General features: G+C 37.2%; 1 protein-coding gene across 1 annotated transcript in view; it reads left to right on the top strand.

Annotated features, from left to right (window-relative positions):
* Positions 1–1,308: 1,308 nt before the first annotated feature.
* The window catches only part of LOC145255806 (uncharacterized), a 654,582-nt gene continuing 629,297 nt past the window's right edge, over positions 1,309–26,593 (top strand). Inside the window, exon 1 of the mRNA XM_080114494.1 lies at positions 1,309–1,545. Within this exon, the coding sequence (XP_079970620.1) occupies positions 1,476–1,545 (70 nt within the window). The 5' untranslated portion in view covers positions 1,309–1,475. The remainder of the gene's footprint in view (positions 1,546–26,593) is intronic.

Genomic DNA, 26,593 nt, shown 5'->3' with positions numbered 1-26,593 from the left:
CAGTACATGAACGCAGAAATCACAAAATCCTGTGGACATGGACATACAAGTTGATAAACCCATCCAAGCAAGAAGGTCGGATCTCATAATAGTTAACAAGATGGAAAAATCCTGCCAGATCGTAGATTTTGCCGTTCCAGCAGTTCACAGGGTGAATATCAAGAAGATTAAAAACCGAAGCAAATACACAGAACTCACCAGAGAGCTAGAAGGATTATAAAGGATGAAGAAAGCCTAAATGACACCAATAATAGCAGAAGCACTAGAAAGAATCCTGACAAACGTTGCAGAGAGAATGGAAGAGATTGAAATCAGGTGGATGGCTGAAAAGATAAAACGAGTAACAATAATGAAAACGGAAAAATCAGAAAACTTTGAATGGAATCAGGGAGACGGCAGAGAAGATGCAACAGATAACAATAATGAAAACAGAAAAATGAAATGTTAAGGAAAATCCTTGAATGCGGAGATTAATACACATCAGGGGCAAATGTTAACCGCACGCATAAAAAAAAAAAAACTGCAACAGAAGTAAACAAAAAGATAGAGGAACACTACACGGAATCAAGAAAACTGAAAACATCTAATTGTAAGTTGACTCTACCCCCCCCCAAATGTGCAGACATCAACTGATACCACACTATAGTCATGAAGGGTCAAGGCGGATGGAAAGGCTGAGTAAAGAAAGCACTAATCAGACCTTAACTGGATGAGTGCGAAGAGAACTGGGACCTTAGGGAGGGTTATTGTCACTCAAATTCCAGTGAAGGTCATTGCCAGCGAGAAATCAGTGATAAACGCCTGTTGCGATAACACAAATTCATTTGCAAATCTATAGAAAGATGGGGAGAGTACTGGAAATTTGAGGAGACTTGTCACTTAGACACCAGGGAACATCACGGGTTGTTAATAGAGACATCTTTGATGATAGCCTGTGTGAAAGCTCTGAGTGAGTACAAAAAAAAAAAAAATAATAATAATAAATAAATAAAATTATGAGTGTGTATTATTCAAAAAAAAAAAAAAATCACGTATTTCCTGAATGTTGACATGTATTTGTACGAAAGAAATTAAATTTTTTTTTTTCCAATTTCAAGAATTAAAATCTTAGACGAAAAAAAAAAGCCTTGCTTTACGGAGCAAATAACGTTCGGGAAAAAAAAAACAATAAGCAAATAAAGGTACTCAAGCTATAAATTACTCAAAATATTTAAAGCAAAATAATATTACTTAAACTCTAATATTATTAAGCTTAAATATTTTATCAATAATATTAGCGAATAATATCCAGGATTTTCTGTTTTCTGCGGATTCGTTTCTTTCAAATATGGCGGCGTCGCGTTGACAACTATTAGCGTCACTAACAACAAGAAACTTTTTACTTCCGGTTTTTTGTGCGTGTGTTTTTTAAAAAACTTCTCACATGTAACAACAACGCGAAAAACAAAACAAAAAACGAATAGAATTATTAAATTATGAAATTTCTTACATTCACCCTTTCATGGATATTACTTTTATGTTTCGTATCTCAGATTTATACGTTGGGTAAGTAAAAATATTTTCATTTTATATATGTAAAAAAAACAACAAAAACACCCGAACTTTAAGTATTCACTTGTTGTGATGTTTGGCGCGTTATTTATGTTTATTGTTTATTTATTTTTTTTTTTTTTTTTCGAAATAAAACCACTCTCCCTCCTCCGTCCCTGTTTTGTTGAAGAACAATTTGGGATTTTTAATTACGGTAATTAAATCACAAAAATATTCTGTAAATAAAAGTCGGATAATTCTGAAACTATTTTTTGTCAATTTTTAGTTTCTTTTCACTTTAAGTCTTAGAAATCCTTCACGACTGAGACAATTTTTAAATTTTGTTCCTTTTCTCCATGTTAAACGAACCTGATGTCTAACTCTGCCCCGTGGGGAGGAATTGTAAATAGGAACCTTCACACTTAAAATGTCGCCTTTTACAGGTCTAGTTTCGGTTCAAATTCTGTATAAGTATATCGCTACTAATGTACCTATTTACTATGCCTCCCCACGGGACAGAGTTAGACACCAGGGTCGTTTTTTAACGTGGAGAAAAGGTACAAAAATAAAAATTGTCTCAGTCGTAAAGGATTTCTCCTCCACCGAAAGAGAACAAGAAATAGAAGTGCAGCATCTGAAGAACAGATGGTATTTATTTGCTCCACCACCGAGCAAATTAGGCACAAGGCCTATTTTTAATGTGAGGAGTGAAGGGGAAATGGGGACCAGCTCCCCGGGGAGTAGGGGAGCTGGATAGTGACAATTGGTATGAAGGGTTGCCCCTACATTGACCAAGATCTTATATGTGGAGTTACCCCCACATACGGTCTTTGCTTGCAGTATCTGCCGGAACAGATGGTATTTATTTGCTCCCCCACCGAGCAAATTAGGCACAAGGCCGATTTTTAATGTGAGGAGTGAAGGGAGGGGGAAGGGAAAAAGGGGACCAGCTCCCGAGAGGTGGGAAATGGGAGCTGGTTAAAGGTCAGGCATGTGGGGTTGCCCCCACATCTGGTCTTTGCTAGTCATAGCTTGCAGTATCTGCCGGAACAGATACTACACTTTGATGGTATTTATTTGCTCCCCCACCGAGCAAATTAGGCACAAGGCCAATTTTTAATGTGAGGAGTGAAGGGAGGGGGAAGGGAAAAAGGGGACCAGCTCCCGAGAGGTGGGAAATGGGAGCTGGTTAAAGGTCAGGCATGTGGGGTTGCCCCCACATCTGGTCTTTGCTAGTCATAGCTAGTCATAGCTTGCAGTATCTGCCGGAACAGATGGTATTTATTTGCTCCCCCACTGAGCAAATTAGGCACAAGGCCGTTTTTAATGTGAGGTTAAAACCAGCTCCCCTAAAAGTAGGCAAAAAGGGGGCACTCTGGTTACCAAAAATAATAATTGTCCCAGTATAGAGGGTTTCCCCTCCATTGACTGGTACAAATTATCTTAAGTGCAGTATCTGCCGGAACAGATGGTATTTATTTGCTCCCCCACCGAGCAAATTAGGCACAAGGCCGATTTTTAAAGTGAGGAGTGAAGGGGAAATGGGGACCAACTCCCCGGGGAGTAGGGGAGCTGGATAGTGACAATTGGTATGAAGGGTTGCCCCTACATTGACCAAGGTCTTATATGTGGAGTTGCCCCCACATATGGTCTTTGCTTGCAGTATCTGCCGGAACAGATGGTATTTATTTGCTCCCCCACCGAGCAAATTAGGCACAAGGCCAATTTTTAATGTGAGGAGTGAAGGGAGGGGGAAGGGAAAAAGGGGACCAGCTCCCGAGAGGTGGGAAATGGGAGCTGGTTAATGGTCAGGCATGTGGGGTTACCCCCACATCTGGTCTTTGCTAGTCATAGCTTGCAGTATCTGCCGGAACAGATGGTATTTATTTGCTCCCCCACCGAGCAAATTAGGCACAAGGCCGATTTTTAATGTGAGGAGTGAAGGGAAAGAGGGGACCAGCTCCCGAGAGGTGGGAAATGGGAGCTGGTTAAAGGTCAAGCATGTGGGGTTGACCCCACATCTGGTCTTTGCTAGTCATAGCTAGTCATAGCTTGCAGCATCTGCCGGAACAGATGGTATTTATTTGCTCCCCCACTGAGCAAATTAGGCACAAGGCCGTTTTTAATGTGAGGTAAAAACCAGCTCCCCTAAAAGTAGGCAAAAAGGGGGCACTCTGGTTACCAAAAATGATAATTGTCCCAGTATAGAGTGTTTCCCCTCCATTGACTGGTACAAATTATCTTAAGTGCAGTATCTGCCGGAACAGATGCTACACTTTGATCTTGACCAAAAATGTAGAATACAGACCGAACTGAAATAATCGCGCATAAACTAACTTTCAAACACACCGGCAGATGGCGCCCGCGTAGCGGTATCAGAATTTTTGTAGGAATTTTTGACACCCCTAACACGAAACTGCGAATACAATATAAAAATCTCGGAATTTCTCTGTTAAAAGTGGGTTATTTATTTTCTTTATGGATTATACTTCCAAAATAAACTATTACAGTTGTTTTAAAAGTAATAGAAATATTTTTTTTTTTTTTTTTAAAAACAGTAATGAATTTTCCGAACTCAATATTTTTCAATCTTTAAACTTTAAAAATCTATCAAAATTTTTCTATTGATTCTATTTTTACGATATTTTCAGGGTCAGTGTGAAATTTTATGTTCTTTCCAATAAATCGAATATAATATTTTAGACAAACGTTTTTTTTTTTTAAATTCACGACCCCCCCCTCCCATCCCAATTTTTAAGTGTCTATTAAAAAGTAAATACTTAATTTAGTACCTGGAAAGTAAATAATTAATTTACTCACAAATTGAAGAGAAAAGGTCAATACATAATATATTCAAATTTAAAAAAAAAAAGACATCGTGTTCTTTTAGAATTTTACCTGTAAAGTTTGAAGTTTAAAACCTTTTTTTTAAACCACGTTATTTGTTTTTTCTTTTTTCTTTTTTTTTTTTAATGGAACCTTGGTCCTTGCTCCTTTAATTGAAAAAAAAATTAGGGCTTGAATTACATTTTTCGAGGAGTTATAAGCTTGGAAAGACAGGGGGTCGAATAATTCACGCCTCCCATTTTGTAAATGTCTAATAATAATTAATTTAGACTCGCTTAAGTACATAATTATTTACTCACAAATTGAAGAGAAAAGGTCAATACATAATATATTCAAATTTAAAACAAAAAGAACATATTGTTCTCGTAGAATTTTACCTGTAAAGTCCGAAGTTTAAAACCTTTTTTTAAAAAAAAAAACACGTTTTTTTTTTTTTTTTTTTTTTAATGAAATCTTGGTTCTTGCTCCTTTAATTGAAAAAAAAAAATTAGGGCTTGAATTGCATTTTTCGAGGAGTTATAAGCTTGGAAAGATGGGGTGGAATTTTCACAAAATTTCTGACACCGCGTCTGCCAATTGAGGCATGGAGGCACAAAATGGATACAATTTTTAAATGTATTTTATGTTGTTTTATTCCTTTATAACAAAAATATATAAAAATACGTAAATTTTTTATCAATTAATTTTTTAACCTGTTTTTATCACATTTCAAATAACTATGTTTATTTAAGCAAATTTTATATATTTTATCAAACGATTTAGATATTTTAAAAAAAGTGCGGAAGCAGCCATACTGGACTTGCGAAGAGCGTACTTGCAAATACGTGTTGAGAAATCGCTGTGGCCGTTCCAGATGGTGGTGATCAAAGGAACCCGCTATTGCTTGACCAGGCTAGGATTCATGACAGCAATTATGCAGGCGATCCAGCGTCAAGATGAAGCGGTGCAACATGCGACATCGTCATATATAGACGACATTTTTGTCAATGAGAGCCTCCTGTCTGCCCAGGCGGTCAAAGAACACTTTGAGCACTTCGGATTGTCGTGCAAGGAGCTGGAGCGGCTACAGGACGGGGCGAAAGTGCTCGGACTGCAGGTGAGCGGAAGTGCAGATGGCCTTCAATGGGGAAGGAGTGGTGAAATCCCGGAAATCCCATCTACCATCACACGTCAGAGCACGTTTGCCATTTGCGGAAAATTGGTGGGTCACTTCCCTGTGTGTGGGTGGCTCCGAGTGGCTGTAGCGGCCATAAAGCGACGGGCAACTTCTATGTCAACTGGATGGGACGATGAGGTGCATGATCCTGCCCTGCGAAGCATGCTGGTGGAAGTTGTGGCCAGAGTGACCAATGATGACCCTGTACGGGGGAGCTGGTGCGTCGATGGGAGTGAATTTACAGTTTGGGTAGACGCCAGCTCACTTGCCCTTGGCGTTGCTCTGGCGGTCGACGGAAGGATAATAGAAGATGCCTGCTGGCTTCGGCCGGAGAATGACGCCAAGCATATAAACCTAGCTGAACTCAATGCTACACTGAAAGGAGTCAATCTAGCGCTTCAGTGGCAGGCTAGAATCCTTCACATCATCACGGATTCCACATGTGTGCATCGGTGGATGACCAATGCCTTGAACGGAAAAGCACGTCTGACAACGAAGATGTCGGCCGAAATGTTGATCCGGAGGCGGCTTGCTACCCTAACCGAAACCACTAAGGAATACGACTTGGTCATAGATGTGACACTGGTGCAGTCCTGTTTGAATCAGGCGGATCGTCTGACCAGAGTGCCACGCCGTTGGCTAGACCTGCCAAAAGAAGTGAACGAGTCAGCACCTGTAAATTGCGCTGCAGTGGGACATAGACTCAGCCCGGAGCATATTAATGATGTCCATTGCCAAAGCGGGCACCCCGGTGTAAACCGAACGCTTTACTTCGCCAGATTGGTTGACCCCTCTGTGTCTCGGAGGGCTGTGAAATCTGTTGTGGGAAGATGCAACACCTGCCGATCGATCGACCCAGCACTTGTCCGGTGGAAGAAGGGAATACTCAGTGTGAAGCGTAATTGATATAGGATTACGATGGACATAATGCACTACAACGGGAGGCATTTTTTGACGCTTATCGACTGTGGACCATCTAGGTTTTCATTGTGGCGGCCCCTTCGCCGGCAGGACGCGGCTGCCATTGTCCATGAGTTGGAAGGTGTGTTCCTCGAGCGTGGCCCTCCTTCTGAGATACTCACCGACAGTGGCCCCGCTTTTGTTAGTGAGCTGTTTAAACAGTTTGCAGATGGCTGGGGTGTCCATCTGCGTTTTCGGTGTGCCCATGTTCCCAGTGGAAACGGGATTATTGAGCGCAATCACAGAACTGTTAAGACAATTGCAGCGCGGAAGGGGTGTACGGTACCTAAAGCAGTCTATTGGTACAACGTCACCCCTAAGGACGATGTTTCACCCTCCACCGCGCCAGCCAACGCGCTACATACATACCGTGTCAGGGTGAGAGGTTTGGAGAGCAGCTCACTACCCGAACCGAAGCCACCACAAAAGAACATAAAAGAGGGAGATGTCGTCTGGGTTAAAAAACCCAGAGGCCAGTGCACGACTCGCTACGGAACCGGTCATGTCACTGAAGTGATCAGCCCGCAGGTGGTGCGAGTTGATGGAGTACCTCGTCATATTAAAGACTTAAGATCAGTATTCCAAACGCAGCTGCCGCTTGACGAAGATAGTGAAATTGAATCCGTGACCAGCGACCCATCATTCTGGTTCATGACGGCTTCAACGCACAGCGACACTGAGAGTGGTAGCCTTCAAAGTACTGACCCTTCTGCTGATGATGAAGACCCGGACAGTGATACTGCGATGCTCAGCTTTAGGTTCGCCGACCTTCGTGTCACGGAAGACAGCGCAGACGATGATGAAGCCCCGAATCCCCCTCTCCGAAGAAGCACTCGAAGAAAAAGGCCACCGCCTCCCTGCTCTTTCTGTGATAATGAGATCAGAGGGGAGTGTGTAATAAATTGCGAACAGACGGGCTTACCTGACAAACGCTCGAGGTGTGCACTCTGCAAAGCGGGCACGTCCAAAGAAAAATGGCAAGATGGCGGTGGCCGGTTAATATTGCCAAGTAATCACGCAAAATCTCGTGTTCTCTCGCACACACGAGAGTTCAGCTTAGCATAAAAACGGGTCACTGTGAGCAAGAAGGGAGAATGAAAAACGTAGTCAAGACAAAGATGACGCTTCTGACGACTGAGAAGAAAAAAGAAGAAAAAGAGCAAGAAGTAGAAGAGGAAGAAGAGAACGATACATGAGAAGACGAGGTGTGTGCGGTTTTGAGTAAATCGAAACAGCCAGAAAAAAAAACTCTGATTACAGATGAGTGTGGGGTGAATCTGAAATAAGTCTGCCATTCGTTATGGCGGTGCTTGTTTGTTCACTAGGTCTGTGATTTGTTATACCAACTACTGATTCTCCATAGGATTCTGGGGATATCACAAGTGTAGATGCAGATGTATCTGGGTTCATCATTTCTACGAACCTATCTTCTCTCGGATTCTTGTAGTTTCTGCAAAGTGACTTTCCAGATGAAGTCTGCACTATGTATGATCTGGGTCCAACACATCTCTATGTGACAACTGCTGGGGGGACTATTTACTGGAGTCCTGATCATATACTTGAACACATCCTTCTGGAATATTTAGTAGGTCTCTGGTACTGTACCGGTTGTGTTGAGACCTTTTGTATGACTGTCTTTGATACAGGCAAGTTACTACCTTTTCTTTTTGAGTTGAATTGTTGGAGCACTTTATTTGTAAGTTTCCCACAAGTTTTTGGTTGAAGAGTAATTCGTCAGCTGATGGAATTACATGATCGACAGGAATAGGCTATAGACATAGCAATACCATATCTAAGTCACTGTTACTGAAGGCAGCTTTTTTAATAGTAGTTTAGCGAGGTCCGTTCATCACGGTGGATACTCAGATAGCATGTGTCGTTTGCTTTTTAGACATCAACCGGTTTTATGCTCTTTGCTCTTTGTGTGAGTCGATTTATATGTAAAGTTTAGCTTAATTCTCATTCGATCTCGCAGGGAGATTTCTTCTCTGCTACAGAGCTTCCCACCAAGAACGTTTTTTTTTTATTTATTTTTTTTTTTTTTATACACAGGCATCACCACATTATCAAGGCCAAGAGGCCACTGAAGGATGAGGGTTAAAGAGTGTACAGTAGAAATTGGACAATATAGTAATCATTAGTAATGAAAATCCGGTAAATTTGATAACTTATATGGAACGGCTCATCAAGAACTTATTTAGTTAGACTTGAACACAACCATATTGTAGTCAGCCGGAAAGCAGGAAAACGGAAGACAATTCCACAGGCGTGCAGTTCTAAGAAAGAAGCTTTGTTCATGGAATCTACGTTTAGGTTTAGGCACAGATAAAGAGTTGGGGGAATTATTGATAGTGTTTTCAGCTAGACGAGTGTTTCTTCTGAAAGTTAGGCGAGGGGGGACCATAGACTGAAGCTAAGTGGGAATAGTACCACCGTTCGACACTGATGCGTCTGTAGCAGAAGGTGATTGTAGAATGATGAGTGCAAGTGAGTCTGCACTTGTTGATTGTATCGTTTGTGTTGTGGAGATATTTGTTGAGATTGACGATATGCTGTGGTTGAAGTCAGTAGACGTCAACTGGTTTTATGCTCTTTGCTCTTTGTGTGAGTCGATTTATATGTAAATGTTAGCTTAACTCTCGCTCGATCTCGCAGGGAGATTTCTTGTCTGCTAGAGTAGATTTTATGGCTTGTATACTGCCCCATTTGATTGAGAGTATCTAGATGATGTGCAGTGTTCAAATCCCCATTTCCTTGCAAATCGCTTAAACTGGGTAGAGTTATAGTGAGGCCCGTAATCACTGATCAATCTCTCCAGTATTCCCTGCTCTCTGAAGATCTGTTTGGTGAGATTGATGATTTCTTGACTGCTGAAGTCTTTTAATTTTCTCACTATAGGATATTTTGAATAGTAGTTAACTACCAGCATATAATCTGCTAACCTGAAACAAATTTGTGGCTATTATTTGCCATGGTCTTACTGGAATTTCATGTTGGTTTCAAGGATTCTGCACATTGGGCTTTCTGTTATTCTTTACAAATAGCAAATCTCTGCACAGTTTTGCTAATATCCAGATTGATGTTGCTCCAAAGTAAAGCAGCTTCAGGTTCGCAATTTACATTTTTCAATTCTCTGATAACCATCATGAATTTTTTATAATATTTCCAGCTGCATCATTTGAGGTATAATTATTGGGCTACTCTTCATTAAAATACCATTTTCGATAGCGAGCTCATCCCGATATGGCCAGTATGTCCCGTATTTAACAATCCAGGTGATCGGTCATCTCCCTCTCAATACAGACCAGTCAGTCTCCTGCGCACCATAAGAATCTGTTAAATTGAGAAGTAGTCAACCACTTCAGCAAAAATAACCACCTCAGTGACATGCAATATGGTTTCTGTTTTGATAGATTTACAGCAGACGTGCTAACAGTTATATCTCATAGGATTAGCGAATCTTTTGATGGAGGCTTCCTTTCTAGGGCAATTGCTCTTGACATATCAAAGGTCTTTGATAGGGTTTGGCATAAAGGTCTACTCTATGAACATGGAAAGTGAGTTCTTTTCTTGTGGTCTTTAACAGTCTCCATTGAGAGAAACGTCACCTCCCTTCCAAGGGGGGGGGGAGGCAATCATTAACTCAACCGCTGTTCACCTGTCCAAGTTCCAACTCCAAGTCCTCCCCAGCTAACCTGATCCATGTGACTCACACGTAGATCTGATCAGCTGACTAGGCCTTCCGGTAAACTTGTCTATGATCTAGCTTTGTTATATTTTGACAAGTTTTATGAAAACATCATCATATCCATCTTTTGTCTACCTCTGCAGTTAGATAGATAGATAGATCGAGATCGCTAGATAGCCACAAAGTTAGGTAGAACACAATAAGTTATCTATTTCATAGCAAGAGTGTGACAAGCAGAGCAACGACAATTACCATCCCTTATTTGGACACCTAGAGGTGCTGCAGCAACTACCGTTCCATTACAAAAGAGCTTTTGCCACTGTCACAGCCCTAGGACAAACAACACCAGCGTCCTTCTGCCTGTATTTCCCATCATTTCAAGCAAAGAAATCGCAAGATTCGGAACTATTTGTAAATGTAATCCAGGATTTGTGAAATTAATTTGTATCACGTTTTGCTGACTTTTGTTTGCATAAAAATGATTTTAAATTGTTTGCTACACCATCTGATGTGGAGATGGAGACAGTATTGGAATATTTTCAAATAGAATCAATAGAAATGCAATGTGATAATCTATTAAGACCAAAATTTAATTCCAAAGTTTTTTCATTAATTGATTTTTATGCAAATATATTTTTTCAAAATTAGAAAGTATTTCAAATTAGTGACCCACACAAAAAAGATGACATCTTTGCTTAAATTAACTATCAGTTTGACCAATTTTTTTTCGAAATTGAAACAAACTAAAAACAATATGAGAACAAGATTGACTGATTACCATCTTGATATCTTGCTCTTAACATGGACAAGTTTAAAACCAAATATTGAGACACTCAATAAAAAATCACAAAGTTTCTCATTAATTTTTGTGCTTGTTGGTGATAGCTTAACACTGTTGCTATATATTTATAAATAAATGATTCCAACAATGTTTTCAATTGAATAAATAATATTTTCGATTACTGTATTCATCTGTTTTTAATATAAATTATTTTTATTTATATTTAACACTTGTAATTAAATGTGAATATGCAGATCTGTCAACAGTTTCAAACATACACATCATAATTTCATCCATTTCACTTCGATTGATTTTTGTTTTTTGCTTTGAAATATATTGACGTTCCTTAAGGATAACTAGTTTTAGTTAGGTGTTTTTTAATTTAAGATCCTCTATTGTTTTTCTGATTTTTCAATGTTTATTTTCATTATAGTTTGAAACATTTAGGTTGACAGGAGTCTGCATATGTAATTTTCCTTATGTTTTTCATTAATGACTTTCGTTCGACCCATGACCCGTTATTATAACACAATCCTCCCCACAGGGCCAAATTAGTTGCCAATCCCTGTTCTAGACTGAGGCCACTTTTATTTTTGTTTCAATCCAGAATGTTCTTTTTAGGGAGCTGGATTTTCTTACATTAAAAATCGATCATGTGATTAATTCTACCCTTGTGGGGAGGCAAGTTAATAGAAACTTTGTATAATCTCAGGAGGAAATCCTTTTTAATATAAGCACCCTCTAAAACCTAATTCTGCTCAATTTCCACTGCTGATCACTACGCTGGTGTCTCACCAATCACCTTACACTCATCAACCCTTATCCTCGAGTGGCTTTCACACATCACTAAAACCGAATATGATAATGATGGCTTGCTTATCGTTTTGATAGACCATCTCGGAAACATGTCTTGTTGATCCAACAGATCAGGCAACATTCTCCAGAGATTGGCAACTGCCTCATTCTCAATCGTACATCTGATATTTTTGACTAAGTAGTATCACTTTTTTTTTTTTTTTTTTTTTTTTTTAAATAAACCCCAGCTTATTTCCAGACAGGATCACCACTGTAAGCTTTTGAGACCTTTGCCTAAAACACATCCTGTTTGCAACATCAGGCCTGATCCATGTGAATAATTATATTTTAACTAATATTTATACTAGTAGAGTACTCGTTAATATTTCATAACATAACACAGATATAGAATCACGTGGAATGCGTATATAGCAAGTGAGAACAACAACTCCTAGGATCAGTTGATAGTGCAAAGCTAATCAAGCAATCTATATATATATATATATAAAAGCGAAAATGTATGTATGTATGTGTGTGTGTCTGCTAAAAACTTTCGACAGACAGAACAAAAATTCACAAATTTGATCTCATCTGAAAGCCCCATCCTTCGCTCGACAAATATCGAAAAATTGGCCGAAAACGTTAATTTTTTCACCCTGAAATCAACACTTTTCTACGGTGGAGGGGGGGGGGTCAACAAAAACTGTCCTCTCATGACGAGATCAGTTCTACGCATGCGTCAGACGACGTCATGACCTGATTTAGTTTAAATATTTGAAGAACTGACATAATTTCATGTATGTCGTGTTAGCTCAGTTGGTTAGAGCGTTGGGTCATCATCTAAACGCTTTGGGTCTGAATCGTGGTGTGAGATGTCTTTTTTTTTTTTTTCGATTTTTTAAATTTTAATATTGAAGAAGGGTTATTTAAGCCATTTTTCACGTAACATTCATTTTTCTGGTTTTTTTTTTTTTTTACTTTGCTTATTCTTTGGTTTTCATTAACACCCCCATCCCCGACCGACCACACACACCCAAAAACACCTGGGTACCCACCGATTTTTTAAATTTTAATATCGAAACAGGCTTATTTAAGCCATTTTTCACATGTTTTTTCTTTTTTTTGGTTTTTATTTTTCAAAAGTTTTAACGTTCATTTTTCTGTTTTCTTTTTTGTTTTTATTTTTTCGATTTTTACATTTAACATCGTTCGTTTGCCTTACGTTAGCTTTTTTTGTGTTTTTTTTCGATGTTTTGATTATCCCCCACACCGCCTGGGTACCCCCCCCGCTTTATTTTTCAGATAAGTTTTAACGTTTGTTTTTCTGTCTTCTTTTTTTACTTCGCTTATTCTTAGGTTTTCATTAACAACCCCCACCCCCACTGACCACACACACCTCCAAATACTCGGGCAACGCTGGGTACCCCTCCCCCCTATCTATATATATAAAAGGCAAATGCACGCGCATTTTTTGTATGTCTCGAAAAGGCTTTTTTCGCCGATGGTCCAAGGGGGGGTGTTTACTATCGCTTAGAACTGTTTATATAGCCCCTAGATCATAATATGTACGACTTGCGAATGCGCGTTGTGTCTAGATTTATTTACGTCGATTTTTACAAAATTATTGCTATTTCAGCCCCTCTTGTGTTCGTTCAGCTTTTTTGTATAAAACCGAAACTAATTCAAAGCTAAGGCAGTTCCCGGCAATCGCACCGGGGAACGTCCAGAAGCAATCGGCTTTGATCAATGTGGGGCCAAACTCTTATATCAGACAATTGCTATTCAATCTGGACAATGGGGAGCTGGTTTCCCCCTCCTCAACATGTTGGGGAAACAACCAGCCAAAGTTAACACCGCTACTTCTATTTGACCTCATTAATGAAGTCAAATAGAAGTAGCAGAGTTAACTTTTATTGCGGGCACGTGTCAATTCTACTTTTAATACTTAAATAAATTCAAACGTATTTCAGTTGCTCTTTGTTGGCCGAGCGGGTAATGTGTCAGGTTTTTTGCACCTTCTTTTCCACCTTCGCCTCAAGGCTTTAGGTTCGATCCTAACTACTTACCAAAACTGTTTTTTTTTTTTTAAGCCCTCCCCCCAACACAAACACCCGGGCAACAAATTCTTTTAAAGAAGTTTTGACATTGTTTTTTTTTTAATATTTAAACAGGGTGCTTACTTCCCTTATACTTTTGTTTTGATCCCCCCCCACCTCTAAACATCCGGGCAACGCTGGGTACCCCCTCTAGTCTATATATATAAAAGCAAAAATGTGTGTATGTATGTATGTTCGCTTTTTGTGTTTGTCTGCAAAAGGCTTTTTTCCGGCAGGTTCTCGAGGCCGTCACTCATTTTTAAAACTTTTTATCTGCTGTCTAAATGATATCTACGACTTAACAACGGGGGTCGCCTGTCTATTTAATTTGCCTGACTTTGAAACGTTAAATATTCAACATTTTAAGATCGGCGCATGTTGCTTTTGTTTTTCGGTATAAAAAAAGCGAAACTCGATTCGAATCGCTGGCCAACGGCCAGTGGTCTCTAGAAAGCGATATAACGCTTGGTCAATGTTGGCTTATCGTCGTCATATCAGACGGTTACTTTCATTTCAAGATGAGCCACTTCCCTAATAAACGGGGGAGCTTTTTTTCCCCAAAGTTAGGTAAAAACAAACAAACCGGGTTATTGACCTCATTAAAAACTGTCCCGCAGAAAATATTAATTGCTGAATAGCTATTGCTTACGTCGTCGTAACTCTTGCACAAAATGTTAACTCTACAACTTCCACTTGATGTCATTAAGTGCGGGCACCTGTCAATTCTCTTCTTACTTAAATAAATTCAAACATCTTTCAATAACTCATTCTGGCTGGCCGAACGGTTAACGTGTCATGTTTTTTTCACATTCTATTTTCCAACTTCGCCTCAGGGCTTCGGGTTCGATCCTACCAACTTACCCAAACTTTTTTTACACCCCCCCTCCCCACCGGGTTTCTTTTCAATTTAAGAGCACACACACCTCAAAACACCTGGGCAATGCCAGGTACCCCTGCTAATCTATATATATATGAAAGCGAAAATGTGTGTATGTTTGTATGTATGTGTATTTGTGTGTCCGCCAAAAACTTTCGACAGACAGAACAAAAATTGACAAACTTGGTATCATATTGAAGCTCCATCCTTCACCCTGAAATCAACAATTTTCTACAGGGGGAGGGTCAACAAAAACCGTCCTCTCATGACGACGACTGGTTCTACGCATGCGTCAGATGACATCATGACCTGATTTAGTTTAAATAGTTGAAGAACTGACTAAATTTCATGTACGTCGTGTTAGCTCAGTTGGTTAAAGCGTTGGTTCATTATCTAAACGTTTTGGGTTTGAATCGTGGTGTGAGATGTCTTTTTTTTTTCAATTTTTTAAATTTAAATATTGAACCAGTGTTATTTAAGCCATTTTTCACATAACGTTCGTTTTTCTGTTTTTTAAAAATTTTTTTTTTTACTTCGCTTATTCTTTGGTTTTCATTAACATCCCCACCCCTGACCACACACCCCAAAACACCTGGGTACCCACCGATTTTTTAAATTTTAATATCGAAACAGGCTTATTTAAGCCATTTTTCACGTGTTTTTTTTTTTTTTGGTTTTTAGTTTTAACATTCGTTTTTCTGTTTTCTTTTTTGTTTTTTCGATTTTTACATTCAACATCGTTCGTTTGCCTTACGTTAGTTTTTTTTTTTTTTTTACGATGTTTTGGGCTGCTTTTTATTCCCACCCTTACTACACCACCACAACACACCCGGTTAACACAGAGTAGTCTTGAATAAAAAATGAATAGCATGAATGAATGGAGATGGTGTATTCCTACAACAGAATCTTTTAGAAGATGAATGATTTAGTCATTACGTCTGCACTTGATCATTCAGTGAGCTTCAAAGGTGAAAAGTGTGCAGTCACTCAGTTACACACACACACATGCTCGCACGCAAATAAACGAACGTTTATTCATTTCAATTTCCCTGCGCATTTTGCACAAAATTAAGTTCTAGCAACGACATAATTTCAAATACGCCCACACATTTTTTTCTCTCAACAACAAAAGTAAAATGAACATATTTTTGGCGGACGTAGTGGACGACAATATCACGTGACACAAGTGACCAATGAGAAAATTTAGAAGATTGTCTTTATAACGCTTTTCCAAAAACCAAAATATCCGCAGCAGTAGCAATCTTGTTTTGGGGCCGGTCCAAAATGTATAGAAACGCATCAAACATTCTTTCTTTCCTTCTTTTTTCCTTTCTTCTCGCTTCGACATCACAAAAGAACATGCCTCTTGTTTTCATAACATCGTCGCTGTCAAAGCCGTCAAAACCATGATTACAGACGCCACGCGGGCACTCAAAACTCACACTTATGCACACACGCACCAATTCCGCACATTTTCTAATTAATAACAACAAATTACTTTCCTCACAAATGACTTTCCTCATGGGACTTTTAAATGAGGCGAACTTCGCCAGTTAAAACACCAACCTTAAAATAAGGACATTATTTTTATATAGGACTTTTGCCTTCTAATCTTATTAATTCTACGAAGGACTTTCATCTAACATTCTAATCATAATGACTTCGCAAGAACTTTCACCGATCGGACCTTTGCTTATTCATCTTGTTGTTTTTGTTAAAACTTAAATGCGGTGCATTTTAAACCACAAGGTGTGTCATTTTATTTTATTCCTTTTTTTTTATTATTTTGTTTGGGGCAAAGATATTTAATTTCACTTAAACTTCTTTTCCCCTACGAAGGTGAGACTGCAATTATTTTATAAGCACATGGCTTGCTTACTTATTTTGTTTGACCAACTCAAAAACACGTCTTTTCGACCCCCCCCCCCCCCCACAAAACTTCCCGTGATTGCAACTGCTACTCTCTTAATTGTATGGCTAATGTTATTTCTGAGAGTTCAAGAAACTAGTGACCCCCCCCTATCCCTCTTTCAATCGTATGTCTGACATTTCCGTCTAATTTTTCTCACTTCCTATTCTATCAAATTCTTAGTTTATTTCTAAACAGAATTGACCTCGTAACTTCTTTGTGATCTTTGTCTAAAACACAATCTGTTTTTACATCAACCGAAATCTACCTGAACAAATATATTTTAATTGAATGCTTATTCAGAATTCCACCTCTGGTGGCAATTAAAAGTAAAGAAAATACACAAAAATCTGTATGATGTATGTACTAGTCATGGAACAAGATGAGATATTAAAAAAAAAAAATCATGACATTTGATTAAATATTTTTTTTTTTTTTTTTATTAAAAAAAAAATCAAATTTTATTCAGTTCTGATGAGGAAGAAAAATTAGCGGCCATAGTATAGTAAAAGCAAGGCCAACAAAAGGAGACAACCGACAAGGGCAGACAACTCAGCTCTTTCATTTTTTTTTTTTTTTAATAATCTCGGAAAGACAATATAGAATACATGGAAAAGGTCAAATTAATCCCTGATTACCTCCCCTTATTAATATTTCCAGAAACAAATGGATGCAATAATAGTATTGCTAAAAAACTTAAAATTTTATTTTTTTAAATAAAAAAAAAGTAACTACTCAATAAAATTTTTGTGATTTTTGGAATATATCATCTTCATTCTTTAACACAATAAAAGTTTTTCTTTGATTTTGTTTATTGCCATAAATTGCAATTCTGAATAAGTAACATTTATTCTAGTAGACTTACCCATCAATATTTAAACAAAAACAATAACTAGTTCTCATTAGATCACTAAAGTTAAGCAACATTCATTGGTATTAGATGGGTGACCATTTTGAAATACCAGGTGCTATATGTAGGACCTCTACTCCTCCCTGCAAGAACTACAAAAATATAACTTCATTTACCTATACCAGGATATACATGCAACTAGGGACTGCTTGAGAATTTAATATTTCCTTGCCACTTCCTCCTTTGGAAGAAGCTGGTTCAACCTGCTGAGTGTGAATACTATGTCTTGTTATTTTTTTAAATAAAATAACAGAATATTTTAGAAGATTTATATATTATTTAATTGGAATTCATTATTGATGAGTATTATTTATTAATTTTATTTGTTGCGAACTATTTTCCTCATCTTTCTTAGTTGTTTCACAACATTTCGGCCAACTATTCCTCTGGGCTTCGTCAGGTAGTAACCGCGGTGGGATAGGAACTCCGAATCTCCTAACTGCATTCTCAGTAATCACTGCCATCCATAGTTGTTGTCGTCTCACCACGTTTTTGGCCAAGTAAGCCTCTGGCTGGCTTTGGGTAGGATTGAAACTGCTATCTTCAGACAATTCTCACCTGGAACTGTAGAGATTCAACGTCTCTATCCACTGCACCACGGGCCTTGAAGGGCAATCAAAGTTGGATTTTTTGATCTTATAGATTCACGTTTATTTTTATCTGATCTTTCATGGTCGGGTCCGTACCGAATGGTATGTATATTATTTTAATTGGAATTCATTATTGAGATGAGTATTATTTTTATTCATTTATTTCTTTTTTTTAGAAAGATGAGGATAATATTCCGCAAGAAATAAATTAATATGAATGATTTAGTCATAACTTTTTCACTTGATCGTCCTATGAGCTGCAAAGTTGAAGAGCTTTAGAGCTGCTCCAGCCTCCTCTAGTAAATATTCACATAATCACCATTTTAATATCAATGATAAATATTTATTTTATTTAGTTACTTTCGATCTATGAACATATCCTGCGTACAACGTTAAGTCAAATCCACCTGAACAAATATATTATAACTGTTATTTATTCGAGTAGAATTACGCATCACTATTTAAGAGAAGCGCACATATTAAATGAATACATCTTAAGAATGTCTGTGCTTGTATTTTTTTTCTAGACCATTTGGTTGGTTAATGGATTTTTGAGCTAAACAAAGGGGTAGACATTATTTAATATTGTCTCACAACACACAATGATAGATGAAGTTTGTAATATTAAAAAAAACCCACACAAGTCATAATACCTGCTCAACAGACACCAGCAAATTAAAAATATCGAACAAAAGCATAAATAATAAATGGAACGTAGTCGTATTCGTAAAAGATCTATTTTGTTTATGTGGCGGAGTGAAATTATCCCAAGATGCAACGACAGACATTAGGGAGAAAAAAAAATGGCTAACCTTTTCGACAGAACTGTATAAATTCTATAGAGTTAATTAGTAAGAGTCTATCTCAATATATTTCTTTCTTTCCATTTCTCCTTTTCTCTCTTTCCTTCTGTCTATCTGTCTGCCCATCTTTCTCTCTCTCTCTCTCTCTCCCCACCTCCTGCTCACCTGACATTCAAGAATAATTCCCCAGCAATTAAAACAGCTTTTAAGTTGATTGCGTGTTTTTTACTTGGAGTGCATGGAAAATTTTTTAAGTTTCTTTTTTTTTTTTTTTCATCATTTAAATAATTCTTTTTTTTTTTTCTTCTTTCTTATTTTTAAAACCATCCATTTACAATGCAAGAATTGTCTCGGCTCTAAATACTCTTCTTCCAATAATGTCTTTTTTTTTTTTTTTTTTGTAAATAGATTTAATATTTTTATTTTTATCCTAGTCAAATTCACTAGATTTAAGTTTCGGAGATTCTGCTCACCAATTATTAATAATAATAAAAAAATCCGTAAATATCCAGGCTGTCCAGCCTCGATTTCTAGCCTTCGGACATGGAAAATTAAAATGTTCTGGTTTTGTATTATTTGGACTACTGTTCTCATCTTAAGACTTCTACTTGGTTGTGGCTGACGGAACAAGAGCATGCTACCCCCATTGATTAAATAAAGAGTTTTGTTCAAAATTTCATACATATTCCTGAGTTCGACAAAAAGATTCAGAGTTCAACAAGATACACCTGAAGAAGGTCGGAGGTTACATTTGGCTGAAACGGTGTGCAAATAACATTGAAGATGTTTCTGAATTTTTGAGATGAGGATTAATAATTCGGATTATTTGGATTATTCGGATAATTAGCAAAATTGTACATCTCAAAAAACAAGGTTTAAGACTCTCAAAATTCGTACTAGAATTGTCCATAGCATAGCGGATAAAGTACTTGGTGAAATTGAGTTGTAAGTTACATGCTTCTGGAGGTTAAAGGTTCAATCTTCAGTGCGGATGACACTTAAAAATACAATTGTGAATTACTTAGGATTTATATCCAACTAGCATTTCAGCCCAGCGTTGCCCAGGTGTTTGGAGGTGTATGTTGAGCAAAAAAAAAAAACAAAAACAAAAAAAAAACGGTCAATTTTTTTTACTTTGACCCCTATTATGACCCCTTAACATTGTTTTTAGCTTAAATCCAGTTATTAAGTTAGAAAGGAACCTATATCTAAAATTTAAAGTGTTTAGACCCAAAATTGTCGGAGGAGTTTGGTAGAGTTCTCAAAGGTCAAATCGTTGAACTTTGACCCCTTAACAGCCAAATTTCTGGCTTAAAACGGATTACAAAGATTTTCCCAAATTTCAGTACCCTGTATATCAAATTTCGAGTCTGTAGACTTAAAATTGACAGAGTTATTGCATAGGGAAATGTACACAGACAGACACACAGACACGTTCACTTTTATATATAGATAGATTATGGTTTATGGAGTAAAAGTATGCAAGATTAAATAAAGGGTTCCATTCAAGATTCTGTGCACATTCCAAAGCTCAACAGAGACCCCTGAAGAAAGTCAGAGGTTACATCATCAACTGAAATGTGCAAATATTACTCAGGATGAGAACCTTGTGTCATATCTTGACCATGTGGGGAGACAGGTATATCATGATTAGGGCTAGGACAACAGCATATTCTTTTCATTGTTTCGACTCTCGAGTGTGTATCCGTTGATATCTTAAATGCTTTTATATAGAGTGATGTGGTTCTCAGTTGATTAACTGTGTCTGTGTGGGATATATACTCGAGAGTCAAAACAATGAAAAGAATATGCTGTTGTCATAACCCTAATCATGATACATATTAATACCTGCTGATGTTTTTTGCTTATAAAAATAAATAATAAAATCAAAAGTAGTAACTCCTTTGTTGCAGAAAGAGTACCTATGTACAATGCCTCCCCACGGGACAGAGTTAGACACCAAGGTCGTTTTTTAACGTGGAGAAAAGGTACGAAAATAAAAAACTTGTCTCCGTCATGAAGGACTATTCCTCCACTGAAAGAGAACAAGAAATGGAAGTGCAGGATCTGAAGAACTACACTTTGATCTTGGCTAAAAGTTTATTGTCTGTAATCTGAACCCCTTCCTCCTCACTTATTATGAAATACATAAATTTGTTTACACTGCACCTGCTGGTGGTAGTCCCTATATATTTGGAGATTAAATCTTATCTAAATTAAAAAAAATAAAAAAATACCGTTCACCACATGCCAGCATTATAGGCGTATAATAAATGGGTTGAGGCTGTATTGATGGATTATTATTAAATTGAAATTGGGTTGTTTGGCAAAACGATTAATCCCGCAAGACTATGAAAGCAACGGGGTGGGGGGATAAACCAGTGTTACACCTGTATTAAAATTTAATGAGCAGAAAAGCGTGACAGACCAAGCAAAAACACAAAAAATAAGTGTGACAAACTGACAACACGAATAAAATTAGCTTGACAGATAACCAGCATAAAGAATAAGCATTGCAGACCAACCGATAACACAAAACAATAAGCATGACAGACTATCCAACAACTTCAAAATGAAACATAACAGACCAACCAACATCACAAAAGTAATTGCGACAGACCGACCAGCAACACTAAATAATAAAAAAAAAAAAAAAACAAACTTTTATTCAAAGAGCCAGAACACATATAACACTGACCGACGTTTACCAAAGAATTTAATTGACTTTAAAAGCTTTTTTCCATTAAGTGCTTTCCAGCCGATGTTTGGATTCCTTTCTATCGAAATCGTTGCAATCATTAAGAATTTAATAGTTTCAGTTTAGCAAATAATTATTGTAAAAAAAAAAAAAAAAAAAAAAATTTTTTATGTTCTAGTGTTTTTGAGATGAGGATTTGAGTTATTCGGACTATTATTCTAATCTTGATCGTTATTTTTTATAATGTTTATACCGATATAATATCTGACTATCTTCAAGTGCATCTTTTCCATCTTAAGAATTTTTATGATGAATTAGCAGGGAGACCCGATGTTACCCTGGATTGAATGATCAACGAATGTTTCACACTCCCATATTTTTATTGTCATTGAAATTGATGAAATCACCCATTTTTCAATCAAATCGATTAATTGCTTACTCTAGTTGGGGACCCTATACATTATAGTTTATATTGCACTGTAGAGAACCTACTGTTTTTATAGAATTTATTTATATACAACGACTTGAATTAAAGTTTAAAATGTAAACGTCAATTATCATGTTCAATTGTGCTCTAAACAGAAACATTCATATCGAACGCACTCCTGTCATATCAAAGAACCTACTCTTGATTTTATATGTCTGGCCTTACTGCTTGTGCGGTGAAAATGACTTGAATTTAAGTTTAAAATGAAAATGTCAAGTATCATGGTGCAATTGTGATTTAGACAAAAACATTGTTTTCGGACTCGTCTCTGTCATAGTAAGGAAACTACTGTTGATTTTATATATCGGGCCTTTCAGCTTGTGTGTTAATAAAACTTGTCAAACGCACTTGTGATGTTAGGCTGTGTAAGGTGTTAACTTTGGTCAAAATCGCCTATTCCTTCTTTCATCGGATTATTTCGATTATCAATACTTATCAAACACATTCCAATACAAAAGCTATCTAAGAACACTGCCAGGCACATAAAGTACCTTTGTGTGAAATTTCATAAAAATCAACCCAGCCGTTTTTGAGTCCATAAGGAACGAACTCACACGAGGTTCCTTTTATACAATAGTGGAGATTCAGGAACCTTCATGGAATTTCTAACTGAAATCTTTTAGTCCATGGCGGCAGACTGTTTTTTGTCTGGTCAGCCATGACAAAATAGAATAATAACATTAAATCGTTAATTTATTTATTGCGGACTATTATCCTCATCTTTCTTAGTTGTTGATTCATGACGTTTCGGACAACTATTCCTCTGGCCTTTGTCAGGTGGTTAACCGCGATGGGATAGGAACTCTGAATCTCCTAACTGCATCCTCAGCAATTACTGCCATCCATAGTTGTCGTCTCACCACGTTTTGGCCAAGTAAGCTTCTGGCCAGCTTTGGGTAGGATTGAAACCGCTATCTTCAGACAATTCTCATCTCGAACGTTGTGAAACAACAACTAAAAAAGATGAGGATAATAGTCCGCAATAAATAAATTAATAAATAATACTCATCTCAATAATGAATTCCAATTAAATAATATATAAACATTAAACCGGTTTTACTATTTGTGTACAACAAATTAAGGCATAACGAATGTACGACAATTGATGATACATGATTTGTTCCCGTCAAGGACATACACAAACACTGACAAGAGTATCAAAAAACCATTTCTGCATTTCAATGACATAAAGAACACGGCAGCATGTAAATGTTGAATGCTGACTTTAGTTGTGAAATCCAGTATTTTCTGAATATCATTTCACTACAACTGTTTTATCTTTATTTTTATATATTCAACTTTTTTTAATGGACGCCTGTTTGAAGATGAAATTTATGGAATTTGGCCCGAATGGTCACTCCCCTGACTTAACCCCATACAGATCAAAACTGGTTGCTTCCCATGAAGGTACTTCTCAGGGAATAGGTCAAGTTCGTTTTTATGTAGGAAATAGTACGTTCGCTCAAAGAGAGGCCTAGCTAACTCAAACAGACCTTATCAAAATTGCTATGTTTTGTATAAGAAAAAGGAACAGGGGCTGGGGAGTTAAAAAAGGCAGAAAATGAGTGTACATAGTTTTTAAATGGTCTCGAGACTTTTTCAAAAGTTTTTACTTTCAACAATGGGAGTGAACAAAACAACTTTTATAGAGAAAGCTTTTGTGAGAACTACTTTTATTGTAAATATCTTATGGAATTGAGCCTGTTTACTTTTAGCATCTGGCTTACTCCAAAATTTATTCCAAAATTAAGGTGTGGCATAAATTTAACACATGTCTAAATTGATTATCACATCCAATAGGGGGGGGGTGTATTTTTCATTATCATCAAAAATATATCCGACTTTCAACAAAAACTGTGAGTGAACGAAACAAGAACTTTTAACCATTTTTGGTCCAGAGACAATTTATTGTGGCTAAAAACAAAATATGAAAAAAGTAATGCGTTACCATGTCAGCCACACCCCTTTTTATTCGATTTTGGAGCACATGTGAAAAAATCCAAAAACCCTTAATATCTCTATGAGGTTTCATTTTTGAGAAAATCTGATACCATTTTTGGATTCCTTAGGTCAAAAAACTTACCTGTGTGAATTTTCAGGGCCATACGATCTTTCAATCAGAAAATATTCAAAGAAATGACATCACAAAATTGTCGCCCGGGCTTTACATTATGTGACTAACACCAAAACAAAATTGCTCTAAATCTGGAACCGCTTGGAGTTATGTGCTCAAATTTTCAGGAATTCTTAGTTCCTATATTGTCTATCTGCAGTGCAAACTATAGCCAAATCTATGAATATGGGTGTCAAGCCCTGGATAATTTACATGGAATAACCCAAGATAACATTAGTCTCTCTCTCTCTCTCTCTCTCCTTAGTAAATTCTATTCAATAAAATACTTTTAGACAACTCAGTGAACGTCTCCTTGTGTCTTTCCTGTATAAAATGTTTTATTCATTTTGGTTAATGACAGACAAGATGATCGACAACCACTAGACAAAACAGCCACTCACTAAACATGGTGAACAGAAACAGCAGTGATGAAGATAATAAAAAATGTATACAATTCTCTATCTAAGAACCAGGTACACCTAAAATAGAATACTGTTGCTGCATCTGGGCAGGAGCTGCTCAACGCGCCCTATTCAGTCTTGTATGGTATGCTGTGTCTGTCCTTGATATAGTTCAAAATTGGTTTCGCAACCTAGTAAGTGATGCCCTTTTCTCTTCCCTGCTTCCTCTTTCCCACAGAAGAGATGTTGCGGGCATGTCTCTACTCTATCATTATTTTCATGGCAAGTGCTCGACTGAACTCCAATCTATGACTCCCCCTTGCTAAACTTTCACAAAAAACACTCGACTATCTACAACCACTATATATGATTTCCTCCACTCTATCTGTGCCTTAATGTAAACACAGATTCCATGAACAAAGCTTCTTTTCCAGAACTGCCCGCCTGTGGAACACTGTTCCACTGGCCTGCTTCCTGGTTGAATACAAAATGTTAGCCTTCGAATCCAATGTAAACAAGTTCTGGTTGAGCTGTTCTCATAAATAATCAAATTCTACCCAATTTACACTATTAACGATTACTACACTATCACATTACTTTCATTAACTCTTATCCTCGAGTGGCCTTCGATTCGAGCCTTGATAAGGTGTGATTCCCAAGTAAAAATAAAAAAAAGAGAGCCATATAAACACTGCACGTGCAGGTATTAAGATTTTTATTTGGTTTATTGAAAATGTTATGCACTCCCCAATCGCTAAGGTGTTTTTCCCCATTGTCCACCTGACAAACTTATTCACCTGGTGCTTATTTAGAATTGCACGTAATAATGATGAAATAAGTACAGAAAATACAAAAAAACTTGTATGATGTATGTACTCATCACGGAACAAAGATGTCATATTCCAAAAATTACGTAAATTGATCGAGTAGGTTTTTTTTTTTTTTTTTTTTTTTAAATAAGGAAAATCAAATTTTATGAAAAAGCGAGGAGAAGGTCGGGAGCGACCATATTGTTTTAGAATATATTAAAATTCATAGGTCGATAACATTATTCAACTACCGAGATTTAGAGATCATGCTATTTTATTATTTATTGCTAAAAATCATAAAATTTGATTTTTTTTTTCCTTTTTTTTTTTTTTTTTAAATAAAAAAAACCCCTACTACTTACAATTTATGTGATTTTTGGAATATGGCATCTTCGTTCCATAACGAGTACGTACATCATAAACATTTTTCTGAATTTTTTTTTTTGTTTTTTAATTAAGTGTAATTCTAAATAATAAAAAAAACCAACCCTTATTCTCAAGTGGCTTTTGTGCCTTGATAAGCATTAACTTATTAATAATGATGATAAAAAGAAAGCATTGTTAAATTCTTTTTCTTTCTTCGCTAGCAAAAATACTCGGTTTTTGAAGGTTCACTCTCAGATGCGATGTCGGGTTTCGCTCTAATCAGCGAATGTCATTAAGAAACCCGTTAAAGCATTTCGGACCGAACGAATAGCATCTGACACCTGCTCTGACAGTTTGATGCACACGGGTACATTGCGCCACTCAAGAAAGTTGGATGATGGTGTGGGATGAGGGATGCGCGTTAGTTGGAAATCATGGCTTGCCATTTTGGTGAAATGAGACCACTACAAAGCAGAAGCTGTTAAATGTGACACTTTTCATTGTGTGAACGCTATCTTTCTGTTTCGTACCTCCCCTTTTTTATTTTTACTCGTTTTGGCAATAATCCTTACTAAGAAGCAAAGTGATCGTCTACGCTAAGTTTCTGAAGAAATGTATACAAGGTATGCAGAAAGTATATAGACATCTGCAATAAGTAATTTGGATTTATCCACCCCCTTCTCAGATTCATACATTTCTTCCGTCGTTTAATGCGGCTCTGGAGACCATTTTTGTAGGACACCTTAGCTGGGACCACCAAGCATCACATGACTTCAG

The sequence above is a fragment of the Euprymna scolopes genome, chromosome 31, assembly GCF_053919585.1.
Source record: "Euprymna scolopes isolate OS-2025 chromosome 31, ASM5391958v1, whole genome shotgun sequence".
Classification (NCBI taxonomy): Eukaryota; Metazoa; Mollusca; class Cephalopoda; order Sepiida; family Sepiolidae; genus Euprymna; species Euprymna scolopes.
This window is presented reverse-complemented; position numbering and strand designations above follow the sequence as displayed.